Raw genomic sequence first — 15345 nt, forward strand, 5'->3', positions numbered from 1 at the left:
GAAGAAGAATACTGACGACCTGGAATTCTACATCCAGGTTAATGCGAGTACAGAATTAAGGCTTTCCAGACTGCAGTCTGAAACTAGTGCCCATGAATGCACACTTCAGCAGAAAGCTCCACCAAAACATTTGAACAAATCAAGAAAGACAAAAACACTGAATTCTGGAAATGGGAAATTCAACTTGGGAGAAAGGCAGAGAGAATTCCAGGATGACAACAAAAGTAAGTCCCAGAATGATGGCTGTCTAGCAGGCCTGAGGGCAATCCCTCCAGATAAAAGCTAAAGAATGGAAGTCTCCAGAAAGGGTATCTCCACACAGAAGGGGAAAGGTGGGGGAACTAATACAAGTTATAAGCGACCTAGTGGAAAACAATACAGAGAAGCTAGTGGAATTAATAAATACAAAGAAAAAATAAATAAATGTTAAAAAGTAACGAAAAAAATTACAAAAGAACTGGTAATACCTTATAATGCTCACATGTAATATTTACATAGGTGTAATAATCACTGAATATTGACACTTTTCAGTAAAATCGTGAAGTAATTAAGAACATAAAGGACAGAAAGCAGACAGGATGGCGTATTTTAAGAAAGGAAAATCCTCACCTATCAGAAACATCGACTTAAAAGAAGTATAAGCATTATATTTAGAAACACAAAGATTTTTAAAAGCCAAAATAACCAGCTAAAACACGAACAGAAGTGATAAGGGGGATCTGGAACCGGACTTAGTTTTCGAGACAACATGTTAAGTATTTTTGTCTATATAACCTATGTGTATATATTGTTTGACGAAAGTTAACATTTTAAGAATTTCAATCTAGGTTTTAATAAAGTCTTGATCTACAACATATCCCCAACTCCAGAAAAAAGGTACATTATGTCCTGGAGTTTAACAGAACCTAAACAGTTTAACCATGAATTCACAGCATAAAGTACATATGTACGTTTTGCTACCTTTTCAATCTCATGCACTGAAATAATTTCCACATCCTATTAAAATATAGTGAAATGTTAATGGGAACATTAACCAACTGTTAGAAATCCTTTAATGCTATGAAACACTATCATCATGAAACTATGATTTCAATACAATTTAATCATCCACTGGCAAAGACCTGATGTATACACAACCCAGAAGAGAACAGAACAAATATTTTATTTTATAATGAAGTAAACAGGCTTTTCCAAGAGTTCTATTCTCCCTCCAAAAGAAAAATATCTAAGTATTTTCAGTGCCTAAAAGTTTATTCCTGGCTGAAAGAATTAAGCAAAGATTTGCTGAATCAACTGAAGTCTACTGTGGGATTTTATTTTGTAGAATCTTCATCATCTTTCAACTCAAAACTCAACGGCTTGTTTTATCAACCTTTTTGAGCAATGTATATTTTATTCAATTAATATATAATAAGTCCAAACTTATTAAAGAGTATATAGTAGCAGACTAAAGAAAAAATTCCTATGAAGACAGACTTTTGTCAGCATTTGACGTATCAGAATATAAAACTGGCTTATTTTTTAAGACACAGGAGAAATAACTACACGGTGGTACCCCATTCAGAGTTCCTGACAACTGTGGTAACTTTATTTTGAGATCACTTACAGGGACTGTCTATACTAGCTAAGATAGTAACAGATTTTGTTGAGCTACTTTCCAAATTTTCTAATACCTATACATAACAAAGTATTTTGAAATAAGGAAGAAAAATTCTTTTATGCTCTAATCCCATGAATATGCTTATTAACCGTAAGTTATTCATATAGAAAAATAAACAATAGACTATACCTGAAATACTATAGGAATGGCTTTCAAAATGAATTTCTCTTAGTTCCTTTAAATCTGCTCTTTCTTCATAAATTGTCCACAATTTCCAAGTAAGTAAGATATACTTACTTTTATCCTTTCATACATGAATACAACCTGATAATGTAAATAACACTATGCCAAGAAAATTAGGCTTCTATATTTACAGACATGTACAGCAAAAAACACCAGGTAAAGACACACCACTTCCTGATTTATAATTTAATGAAAATAATGGTCAAGTACTTTATGAGTAAACTCTTCTGCTACCTTTATCTCGCTATTATTTTCATAGATCATTCTGTAAATTAGACTTTTATAAAGAATATATTAGTAAATATTCAAAACTGCATATGCAAAACTACTGATGCAAATAGTCATTTTCTTTTAATAATTTTTTTTTCCTTTTTAACCCCTCAGTCCCAGCTGAACGGACCACGTCCTTTAAGGGATAACTTATTTCACTTTAGATTACAAAATCTCAACCCTTGAAATAAAAAGAATGTTAGGGATGGGATAAATTTTTTTCTGCCACATGGCTGACATTTTTAAAGTTCTAATTTAATATCAACCTTTTTCGCAACTGGAATTAAGCAACTATACATGCAAATACCAAAATTTCAATAGGCAAGAAAAATCAAGGATAAGTGGAAAGATTTAATCAGTAGGAAATATTTTAAATATGTTTATCTTCAAGCTGGAGAAAGAGCTTTTTTAAATGATGAATACGCTTACTTTTCAGGTCTAAAACGGCAAACTTCTCTCAGATCTAGGATAACAACTTAAAGAACATCTACTTACCAAGACACTGTTTCAATTTAGTTTGTACTTACATTGTTTCAAAGACCCAATTCTCCTATTAAGAAAATGTCTTCTATACCCTAACATTCTGAAATTATTCAAAGATATTTATCAATGCTTTTTTTGAGAAGGAAAGAAATAGAGATCACATTACGAGAGTAAGTATTTTGTTGCCAATACACAAATCTAATGGATACCACCCTAAGAATAAACAGAGGTTTTCACAAAAGTTTCTCAAAATTTTTTCAAAAAATTTGTATCTTTTAAAAATATATCATGTTTCCACTCAACTAAGTCATTTTCATGTAAACTGAAAGTTTTCTACGCCATTAAAGATTGTATTCTTTTTTTTGTGACCACTAACAATAAAGTTTTTTTCTATTCAAACGGCTAACCCTCCTACATCTATTTTTATATTAAAGCAACCAAAATATTGAAAACACACTGTACTTTGCATTGTCACTGCAAAGAAGCCTAAAAACCATACCAAGAATCTGCTACAGTAGTACACTGAAAACTAACAAGTCCATTAACCCTCATGACCTACCAAGTAAAACCTTTTAAAAAGAATTGATCCTGTCTTCCAACTTATAAAATAAAACGACCAACTTGGATAATTTGAACTAAAATATTTTTTTTCAAATTTTCTTAGAGAAGAAGGTTCACTTACTTTAAAGAGAAAAGAAACAGAACCTAAATTTCTCTCAGAATTAAGCAAAAAACCTATTATGCATGTTTAAAATTTGTCCCCCAAGAGCTTATAGCCAGCCTCAACCTAGCCAGATTGTGGAAGGAAATAATAGTCAACAATTTTTGAGAGCATAAAACATACGTTTTATTTAAAAATAAGAGCAAGCAAACCTAAAACTATTAACTAATCATCTGGATTAAAATAAAGCAAAACAATGAAGATTATCCTTAAATTTTTAGGTGTAGGAGGAAAATTATCACTTCCTAGCTAAAAGGGGGCAAAAGTCTTAATTATAAATTAATAGACCAGAAATACTGGTTTTATCTCCCAAAGTAAGTTCTCTTTATAACTCTAGGTTTCCGACCCGAAAGGCAAATAAATTGGCAACACTGGTATCACAGAAGATCTCCAAAAGTTTCTAAAAGAAACTATCTTTGACACACCATGCTATGTACAAATTTTTAACCAAGTCCTTTGGCTTAGATTCAATAGCTTTTACTCTGTTCCTTTCTCACCAGGAGATTTGATAGCTTATACAGTTCACTTCAGGGTTTAGTGTTTCATTTTTCTTATTGATATAAAGCAGAACATTTTATAAAATACGAATACAGTAATTTAGGATCCTTTAAGGAATTTAGAAAAGGTGACCAAGTTGTGCTGGTTTGCTATAGTTGTCTATTTCCTACAGCAAACAAGTGCAGCATTTAATTTGCACACCTTAGTTTACAAATCTACATATAGAACAGAATAACACAGCAAACCTTAGAATTTATTTCCATTTAGGGCCATTCCCAACTTTTGGCATTGTATGAAATTTGCATGTCTGGCAACCAAGGCAAATTAAAATTTTAAAACATAGCCTTAAAAACATACATAATAGGGTTTTGTACCTTAAACCATCCACATTGTAAAATACAAGCAGTGTGGAAATGTGACTAATGATCCAGTCCTTTAACCAAATATAATAGGACTACTGAGAAGCTTTATCATTCTTTGTAGAATAGCTTTCTTCTCACTCAAATTCACGTAATTGACTCAATATTACTCTGTGATACAGCTTATTCATAAGAAAAGGTTCTTTGAAAAAAAAATCCATAGATTGAGAGTATTTTAATTTTTAAGAGTTTTACTTTCACCGAAAGATTACTGAATTTTTTTGTAAGCATCATTTTTACCTTTTGCTTTTCCTTTATTCATAAATGAAAATGATATACTTCATATTATAGAGTCAGTAGACATTTCTCCAGTGACTCTAAGGCTACATAGGCCATCATGCAGGAAAGACTATTAATACAACTGTTCCATCCTCACTCTAAGGCTTTCTTTACTTTTTATCTTCCCCATACCATGTAACTCAGCATAAATGGACATAGAACACACACACTAGATCAAATGAGGTGGTCAGAATTACAAATAGGCAAGGGAGTAAAGCTGAGAATGTGTTTGGGTTTAGGAGTAAGGCCAGAAGGTGTGATAGGTGAGATGCATGCACAACTCTGTTGAAACAGAAAGCAGAGCTGATGACAAGAGACAGTCCAGTTTAGTCCAGTTCAGTTTAAGATTTCAGTGTCCATGTAATGAAACAGTTTTCTTCTTCACTTTTAAGTTAGCTAATTGTTTAAGTTATACATGTCTAAAGTTTGGACCACTTTAACAAAGTAACAACTGCAGAGAATTTCTGAATCAACTGATGTATGTGTGACTCTGGAATTAAGTGGATCTATTGTCCTATGTAATCAATGGAGACATGTGTTTGACTAATTAGTAGACACATACAATAAGAAAATAAAGAGAAGCCAGACAGAGGTCACTGCAGTTATACACTGTTCATATGGTGTGAAAGGCAAACTAGATATAACTAACATAAAAGATAGGCTATACACAGACTTCTCCCTGATGTTAAATCTGGATAGATGGCTCTGAATTCTGGTTTCCTGCATACCAATGAAGGCAGTAGGTCATTTTCTCACATGCTACAAGTTTGAAGGAAAATCACATACCTAAACATACACACAATTCTCCTTTCCATCTTCCCTATCCCCTTTGTGGAGGGTTAAAGTTGGCAGAAAATAGCTTGGATTCTAAAGCCCTTCAGTACTTTCTGTCTTCTCTAGGATGGCGAGACAGCCAGCTACCAGATTCCCGCAGAGATGCTATTGTCTGGAGCATTTCACGAGTGCACTACTTAAAACTAAGCAGAGCCAGTTCAGTGCTGAAGACTGTGTGGGACCTTTGCTCTCGCATTATTAGGCATTACTGAATGAAATGAAAGATGAAATTTATTCACATAAACAATAATCTGAGTAGCTCTCAAGAGGTACATTTTTCTAATTTCTCTGGTAAATCAGTATTAAGGGTTGTAGAACATTAAATAAGAGTGGATATCCAATATGCATTTCTACATAAATACCATTTTAATATCCTACCATCTACCATGATGAAAATGAAGAATATTCCAAAATAAGCAGTATTTCAGAGAACATGAGAACTCAAAGTTATAAAAAAAAAAAAAAAAAAAAAAAACCATGGCACGTAGTCAGCTAGTGCTAATTATCAAGTTCAGATATTTTTAGTGTGTTTATATTAACTCGACGTCTACGGCTGGGTCTTTGACTGCATAGTGTTTTTACATACTTACTACTACAGAATTAAAAAGTAATATTCTAATTGCTTATCAACTTAATCTCCTCTTGAAATTAGTATAGCACAAGATATCTGGGGATGTTCTCAACTGACACATATGATCAGTATTTCTATCCAGAGGAATTATCTACCTGGTGAAGATGTTAACTCTTAAAGACTTTGTTCTGGCTCTTCTCGTCTACATTATACCTAAATCCATCCAAAAGAGTCAACAAGGAGCGTAGTGATGTTGAATGTCAAATCATATCATATATTTAAAATAGTATCCATTTATAGTTTTAAAAGACAGTTCAGCAGTCTCTAGTTGAATATAAAAGATGTAAGATATGCATTTATTCTGCTTACTCCCAAAATCTGACTAAATAAACCATATAGCAAAGAAACTAAAAGCCAAAGAAGAGGAAGAGACGACAGTTTGTAGAAAAGCAATGTCAACACAAATTTGGAAGACAGTCTAAACAGATAGACAAGCAAGAACTGATTTAGGCTTCTGCCTTCTCTGTTATGCTGGATCAACAAAGGGAGAAACCCAGTATAAAGAAAGCCAGCTCATTCATAAACTCTGGAAAAGTCAAGAAATGTAATAGCGGGGACCTCTGAAGGAAGGGTTGCAGGATGAATGAAAACAGGATGATAGGTTGAATGACTATATTAGCAGTAATCAGACTTGCCAGATCTTGTCTTGCCTAATCATACAGATTAGGTGATGGCCATTCCCCAACTCTGGCAAAACCCAGAAGAAATACTATCTGAAGGTATTAAATCAGCAAAGACTGGGCTTGGGCATACCATGTAAAACTTAGGGTGACAATGAAGACCTGAAAACAACAGGCACAAAGGGGCCACAGACATGCACTTAAATTAATGCCTATACATTAAATGCTGAATATCTGAGCCTTCTTCCCCAATCAGTACCCGTAACACTGGTTATCAGACTTATACCCCAAAGATGAGAGAATGGACAATTCTTATTGGAGAAAATGACAGATCCAACAACCTGCAGACACTGATATCAAGAGGTCCCCTCAAGATAATGGAAGGTCCCCACTCAGTCATCTGCAAAAAAGGCCACCTATCAACAAGTTCCGTCCACTTGTACAAAACTTCTAATTTTTAAATGCCTCCTTCTTGAATATAAAAGATAATCAAAAGTCATGCAACATTTAAGAACAATCTCTAACATGACAACAATTAAAAAGGTGAGAGGGATACTCAGAAAATAACACAAGGCATAAATTAAAACTTAAAAGATACTAATATCCTTAGAACTAAAAAGATAATTATACATCCATGACACAAGAATGCTATGAAAATAGAACATCCAAAGTCTTAAAAAGTTTTTTAGAAAGCTGATATTAAAAAATTCAACAACAGGGTTAAGAGAAAATTAAGAGGAAAAGCGAGAAGAGAAGAGAAGAGAAGAGAAGAGAAGAGAAGAGAAGAGAAGAGAAAACAAGGGAGATAATATTAAAGAACCACTCAAAGGAAGAACAAGTCATTACTAAGAGTCCCTGAAAAAGACGACAGAAAACAGAATTTTATCACAGTCAATATAAAACTTTTGGATAAAAACAGCAGATTGAGCATATCCACTGACTTCTGGTCTCTCCTTAATCCGCACCAAAATGACTGTATAAAGGAATTTGTTTTTAAGTACATAAATACAATGAAGGAGAAGAAAAAAAAAAAGCAGTAAAATTCCTCTAAAAAATGACATTACTATATTTAGAAGATATGGTGAATGGGAAATGATTAGTGATAGATGACAAGCCAGGCAGATGTGCAGAGCCCTCATTTATCGAGTGAAAACAGCAACAGCAACGGTTAAATCCTAAAACTAAAATCAAGCAGGAGCTTTGTACCCACATGGAAATATGGATATAAACATCAAACAAAAAGGAGCCATCTCTAGACAGGCAGAAATGGAGGAGGAAATGTTTCATTTTAATAAAAGTAAGGGGAAAAGGTGCCTAGTAATAAAGGATGAGTCCCCAGAGTTAAAAGTTAAACCTAGAATTTAGCCAAATTGATGATGAAACTTCAGAATACCAAAGGAGAAAAAGCATCTAAAGGGGGTATGTGAGGGGAAAGCGAGGCATATGCCAGAGCAAGAAGGCATCTAGTTTCTCAAGAGCCTTCAAAACACCCAGTAAAAATTATTTCTTTCTTAGAATTTGTACTGAGCCAAACTATCAACTGAATCTAAGGGGGAAAAAAGTTTAGGCATGCAAGATTTCAAAAATAAAAACTGTAGCACCCCTTTCCAGGACACTGTAAGTGTATGCACTCTGCCAAAGGACAGTAAACCAAGGAAGAGCAGATGATGTGATCCAGAGAGAGACACAGGGAATTCTTAGTAAGACAGTGAAGGTTAACAGCTATGCAGTAAGTTTACAGAGCTGAGAGCTGCAGGAGGGTATTTCCACGGGAAAACAAAATAGAAATGATGTATTTGAACTACTGAGGTTTCGAATTCTGTAAAAAAGTTTACCCTCTATAGACGAGAATAAAAAATAGTTGAAGGAAGGTGGTTAAACACTATATTGCTTAGCTATAAATAGTATTTTCATAGGTATCACTAAAACTGACTCCTGATTTGGTAGAACAGTTGTTTCCTTACTATTTTGGGAGAATTGAAGGGAAGAAAAAGGAAGGAGAAGAGGGGTGCAATAATCTAAAGTTAAACACCATTATCACATACTATTTAAATATATGGAAGAAAATCTCAGGATACCTAAAACAGGGTAAAGTGGCTTCCAGTGACATGAAATTCACTTAAGAAAGCAAAGGCAAAGAACTGGCATCTTTTCTTGTATTTCACTTTTTAAACTATTTACCTCTACTTGGAAAGTTGTTTCTATTAAATAAAGAGGATTTCAACAAAGAAAAATTCTCTAAATTTTTTTTAAAATCAGAGATGAGATCTAATTGTATTAGCTACAAAAGGAGCACAAACTTATTAATTAATATTAATGATGTTTTGAAGGATACATTGCAAAAGATAAAACAAGCAGGCACCAGACTAAGCTGATATTCATTTCCTGTGTGGGCTTCATAAAATTGTAGTAGACTTCAGTTACTAGATACACAATTGTAGCAGCCACTGTGAAATCCACCAGCCACTGGTATTCTGGAAAATAATGCAATGCTGAAAAATAAAGGTCAAAAAAAAAAAAAAAAAAGTTTACTTAAACTTCTATAAATAAACAGCTCAGGAGGATTTATCTATAATTAACTTTAACCATGCCAAACTTCATTCATTTGTTGATATGCAATGTAAGGTTTGCAAATATGAGGATCTAAAAATGCAGGAAACAGACCAAGAATGTTGACACTCAAAATTAAATTTTAATACTTCATAAATTAAATAATTCCTTAAAACTTGGAATGATTACCAAAAATTATTTAAATTGTTGTTAAAAAAGACTGCAAAATGAGTTGGTATTTTCTCAGCTGATTAGCTGTTTTTTACAGAAATTAAAAATCACGGTTTTTAAAAAAATTTTTTTTCAAGATTTCATTTACGTATTTTAGAGAGAGAGAAAGCAGGGGGAGGAACAGAGGGAGAGGGAGATAATCTCCAGTAGATTCTGCACTGAACACAGAGCCTGACATGGGGCTCAATCTAAAGACCCTGAGATCATGACCTGAGCTGAAACCAAGAGTTGGATGCTTAACCAACTGAGCCACCCAGGCAACCCCTCAAGACTTTTTTAATATATTTTTTTAAATTTTAAAAAGATTTTATTTATTTATTTGAGAGAGAGAGAGAGACAGAGACAGTGAGAGAGAACGGGGGGAGGGGGGAACAGGGGGGAGAAGCAGATTCACCAATGAGCAGGGAGCAGATAGGGGCTTAATCCTAGGATGCTGGGATCCTGACCTGAGCCAAAGTCAGACACTTAACTGACTAATCCACCCAGGCGCCCCTCAAGACTTTTTTTTTAAGAATCTAAAGTATGATACTTTAACTTGAGGATATAACTTGGTGTACAAAGAGAAGTTTACTTATATTTTTCATTTCCGTGAAGTAAGAGAGTTAAGCTTTGCTACGGTTATTAACTGCATGCACTAAAGGAAGATTAATAATTTTGTGAGTTAATGCAGATTGAAATAACAATATACTTTTTATTCTTGTGTTCCTGTAAGAAAAGCTGATGAAATGCCTGTCAATTTTCCATAAGACCATATCCCTTCCAAAAAGTGTTTACATTAAAATTAGTATTCCCTGATAGTAAATAGGATTCCATGTCCCTTTTCATCTCAGATATTCTGGTTTACTTCTGCGTGGGTACAGTCCAAAGTATCAGCACCATTTTATAGAAGACCTCCTGAAAATGTGGGCATAAGTCACATACATAAATATCAATTCCTATGTTCCCACTGGTACATAATAAAATGACCTACATTGCTATGGAAAAATTTTAGTTGTAAAATGTAATATTTGAGGATATTTTAAAATCATGCATTCATAGAAAAAGTATTTTGAAAATAAAATACCACTAAAAGAAAGACTTATTTAAAATATCAAAACGAACCAACTAAACTTACATCTCTGTAAGTCAGCAAAAATTCCAAATCCTTTCATGACTGGATAAATTTTTAATTTGCTTCAAGTTATTTTAATTGTTAGGTTTTTTTTTTTCCTGATAAATATAATAGCTTATGAATATCAGTCGGAAAGATTTACCCTCAGTAGCTGAAGGATTCTAGCCACATCACTTCTCCTCTAAAATCACCCTTTTCAATGACTTTCCAGAAGGAACACAGGGAAATGGGTAGAACAGACAGACAAATATCCATTCAGGTAAACCAAAATCCATTTATCTGAAGGCTGTCAATTTTTATTAATAACTGAAGTAAGTGTTCCAATTCTTCATGCTGCCCACACATTCAGAGGCTTCCTCCAAGAAATTCACTAACAGCAAACAGCCAAGTGACATTTCAAATATTTTTATGTTCTTTAAGAGGTTCTTATAAATAGATAGCTAATAGAAATTAAGATAGACTTTCAAGATACTTATTGGGATACCAATAATATATATACATTCAACAGAAGTACAAATTATATATAATCTTGGCTATATATTTAACCCCAGTATTATATTCTTTTCGTATTCAATAATATAATTACCTATGTGTCTTTGATTAGGCTGCTGGAAACGAAAGAAAACTTAACAGTTCATCAAGCCTACTGGTTTGCCTTAAGCTCATGAGTGTAATTAAATTCAGGGAGAAAAACCCTCTACTTTTACCTAAACACACATACACAGCATGCATTCACAAATGATTACATAAACATAAACATAAACAAAACATCTCCCCATTATTCTGCTCTTGAAATTATGTGGCCAGTTGTTAAACTAGTACCATTTGCAATTAGTTTCAAAACTGTACTAACAAAACAAAATATTGAATAAGCTATGTGATAAGACCTTAATTTTAATCTTTTTTAAGTTCATTAAAATAGCCTAGTTCTCAATAACAGGCTCTACCACATTTGGTGTATAACCCACACCAAGTTATTTAACTATATGAGTTCAATGAATTTTGGGGGGGGATGTCAATAACAGTTACAAATCTCACAGAACTGGAAGGTTAATAAAAGTAAAGCACTTACAACAACACCTGATAAATACTCAAATTTAAGCTACTATTAAGGCTAATAAGCTGATCATTCATTTAACATTAGTTACTAGTAAAAATGACAAAAATCTGTACTAGAAATCAGGGAGAATGTGTATATATTTTTGTATTTATATGTCTGTGAACATTTTATACAAGTAAGCACACATAAAAGATTAGTAAGACCAATGTGACAACCAGTCAAAAAGACCAAGTGCTCTTAAATGTTTTAGATTTTGCATTAAAGACAGTTAAAAGGAAAAAAGGAGGGTGACATAACCAGTCACAACAGTCTTAATGATACCAATTTATAGTGTTCCTCATTGACATTTTTGGGCTCCAGGACACCCCTTCTATATATAGAGAGAAACAGACAGATAGATACATAGAGATACACACACACACCCAAGTAAAAATCTTTGTAAATACAGAATCAACTTCCAAATACCTTGAAGCCATTTTGTATCACTAAATAATTCTATATGAGATGCTACATGAAATCTACTAAGGTTTTCAGGAGTGGTTATGACTTAACCCAGGAAGGGCCAAATTACATGATATTTATACATTACCAAAATTATTTTTTCAGTACGTTATTTTTATTTCTCACTTACCATGTAAACCATTAGTTCTCAAACCTGGTCCAAAGTCAGAACCACTAAGAGCATTTTAAAAAATACAAATTCCCAGAACCCACTCTAGATTTACTGGATCTCCAGGGATAGATATGAAGAATCTTTCTTTTAAAGAGCTGCTCAAGAGATGCTGATGGACAGTCAGGCTTGAAAACCAGTATTTAATACAGTATCATCTTAGATGTCATTCTCTTATAGGATTCAAATAATTTCACATAAATTTTACTTTAAATATAAAATCATTATAGTTATTATACATTTATAAACATTGATATACAGGGGGGAAAACCCACATAACTTATCATAAATATCCCATGGGTAAAAGTAAATCTTGAATAAGTTTTCTGATTCCTAATCCAGTTCATTGCTCTAAGGCCACTTTCCTGTCTACTAAGCATGAGCATAAAAGTTCAATCGCTGTTAAGTACAGGTAACTAAAAACACACAAAATCATTTCTGCAAGCCACATCATAAAAGGAGCAGAATGGCACTTAAGGCAAGAAGTCTAGAATTCGAAATAATGAAAAGTGACTGTGATCTCGACATAAAACAGAAAGTGCGTAACAAACATGTAAGTCAGCCTTTCTGAAAAATAATTCTTAGTACAGGTTAGATAAATAGGAAAAGAAATTAAATTCAAATGAAGCCATTCTGAGCTTCTAAGTTCTGAAAAAGATTTCATATTCTTTAAGATGAACTTAATGATTAAAAACTAAACAAAAAATTTAGCCACAATGATAAAATCAAAGTATTTGCACTAGCATAGCATAAAACTGAGATTTACAGAACACTTTACCAAGATTTCCCTTACCTAAAGTATCCACTTCTGTAACTGACTTTGTTTCTAGATGGAGGTCAATATCCTTTGGAATGGTCAGTGGCTTACTTTCAATGTGACCATTATATTTCCTATAAAAATCAGAAAAGTGATACAAAAAGCAAGTTACCTATACTGTTATCCAAGTGCTCGTATCAACTAATCACAAATGGAGTTTTAAATTTTACAGTACACAGTACAAAAGAAGCAGAATTTCTGATATTTCATCAAAAAGGAGGTAAACTAGTCAAAAGTAGTTTTTAAAGGGAGACTACAAGATGTGGATGTAAATTATTATGTGAATATGCAGATTACCAGGGAAAGATTTACCTAAATTAGTGACAAAATCTTGATCACTAGCTTAGCATTTCACCCTATTTCTCCTCCTCTCTCTTCTATTAAAGACAACTAACATCTTTTCCTTTAGGTACAAGAGTAAAAGCAAATAAAAAATTAAAGAAACACCATTATCACGTGGTATTTAAACATTTGGAAGAAAATCTCAGAATACCTAAAAGAGGATAACATGGCTCCTCGGTGACATGAAATTCACCTAAGAAAGCAAAGGCAAGGAACTGGAATCTTTTCTTGTACTTCACTTTGAAACAATTTAACTATTTCTTTAGGTACAAGAATAAAAGCAAATGAAACCAAAATGCATTTCTCTTTGAAATCATACATGTCCACACATACGTATAAAGAGACCTGTAACTACAAACAAGTCAGAGTTGAAGAAATATATTAAGATTTATGCGCATAAGAAATTCAGTAATGTGAAAGGCTAATTTGGAGTTGCTTTTACTGAATCACAAATGGGGGAAATAAAAGAATTCTTTAGGTGCACATGTACCATTCCTAAATTTAATTTTTAAAGACAATCACACATATCTAGAAAGTAATAAATTAAGTTTCAACAGCATTAATTACAATACCAAGAAACAATTTCCATTTATTCTGGAAAAACGTTGGTAAAAATTATCAATTCATGTCAATAAATCAAATAATAATTATTGCTACCTGGAATAATACAGTGCCATTTTGGCCTTTTCAAAATAAAACAGAGAAGGAGGACTTACACTTAATATTCCAATGATTTTCAAGGTGTATTTGCAATGGTAAGTGTAAAAGAGAATGGTAGCAAGATCAGAAAAATCTTTTTAAAATTTCCAATTTCATGCCAAATAATCATGTTTAAAAAAATTTTAGCACCTACAAATGCATCAGCCCAGGTTAATATCATTTTTATGATACACATGAGAAATTTGGTGACAATTTGTTGTCAATGACATTTTGTAATGTATCAGAATCAGTTTCAGGTCCTAAGAAGTCCTCCCCAGCTGAGGACACTAAGGCCCATATACAGAGGCTAATTATCATGTACTTTCTTGAGAATTCAATTTAAATAGATATGTAAAATTTTAAAGCTGGAAAGATCCTTCAAAATTACTATGTTTGGTCCTTCCATTTCATAGATAAGGCTGCTACAGTCCATTAAGTGGGTTTATTATTAGCAGGCAGTTTTCTTCATAAACTTTAAATGCCAATATAATACGCAGCAAGTGAATGGGACCTACGAGTTATACTGTCTACACTTTTTATTTGAAAAATGAAGAAAAGAGGTCAAAAGCAGGCAAATTTGCCCAATTTCATAATACTGAATAACAGCAAAACCTGGAAAAGAACCTAGATCAATATGTAAATGAGTTATAGGGTAAAAAGATGAGCTCTGGTTTTCTCCCCAGTCAACCTCCACCAAGTTTTAATATGATGGCTATACTGTTTTCATAATTTAAATACAAAGAATAAAATTAACCATTCTTAAGTAAAATAATCACTTCTGTGCTCATACATTAAATTACTAAATACTGGGTTTTCTTAAAGGGCAATTCAAAATTATTTTAGATCATGGGTTTTCATCTCAAATTTATCAAACGCTCATAGCGTAATGAGAAAATGTTCCTTTAACCAACGTACAAAATATATTTACATAAATTGTGTCAAATATTTAACACTTTATAAGCTCAACAATATAACTTACCTATCTTTTCTGCTTCTCCCTTTTTGCTGCTTCCCTGCAAGAATTCTTAATTCTTCTTCTGTAGGATGCTGATACCACCTCAAACTAAGAAAAAAAGAATCCTTTTAAATAAAGGAATTAAAATCAACAGAATTATTCACTTATTGTGCAAATATTTACTGAGTTTCCTATTTGTGAAGACACTGAAGGGAAATTATCAGGTGAAAAACTCTTAATCTGAATTAAGATACTACTGCTTACGCCTTAAAAGGGTTTCGAATCAAATTCAGCACTTACCAAGCACTTACT

The 15345-nt window shown here is 32.9% G+C and overlaps 1 protein-coding gene across 6 annotated transcripts in view; it reads right to left on the reverse strand.

Moving 5' to 3' along the window:
* TMEM161B (transmembrane protein 161B) overlaps positions 1-15345 on the reverse strand; it is a 71969-nt gene that overhangs the window by 23390 nt on the left and 33234 nt on the right. For 4 of the 6 annotated variants that reach the window (XM_057307132.1, XM_057307131.1, XM_048220795.2 and 1 more), the window contains 3 exons: positions 15058-15141; positions 13014-13111; positions 8934-9090 (listed from right to left, as the gene is read on the reverse strand). In XM_057307132.1, coding sequence (XP_057163115.1) covers positions 8934-8998 — 65 coding nt within the window. In that variant the 5' untranslated portion in view covers positions 8999-9090; positions 13014-13111; positions 15058-15141. Of the gene's footprint in view, positions 1-8933; positions 9091-13013; positions 13112-15057; positions 15142-15345 lie in introns of those variants that run through there. The other 2 variants (XM_044384051.3, XM_057307133.1) reach the window with 2 other exon arrangements.

Source organism: Ursus arctos, unplaced genomic scaffold (genome assembly GCF_023065955.2).
Source record: "Ursus arctos isolate Adak ecotype North America unplaced genomic scaffold, UrsArc2.0 scaffold_5, whole genome shotgun sequence".
Lineage (NCBI taxonomy): Eukaryota > Metazoa > Chordata > Mammalia > Carnivora > Ursidae > Ursus > Ursus arctos.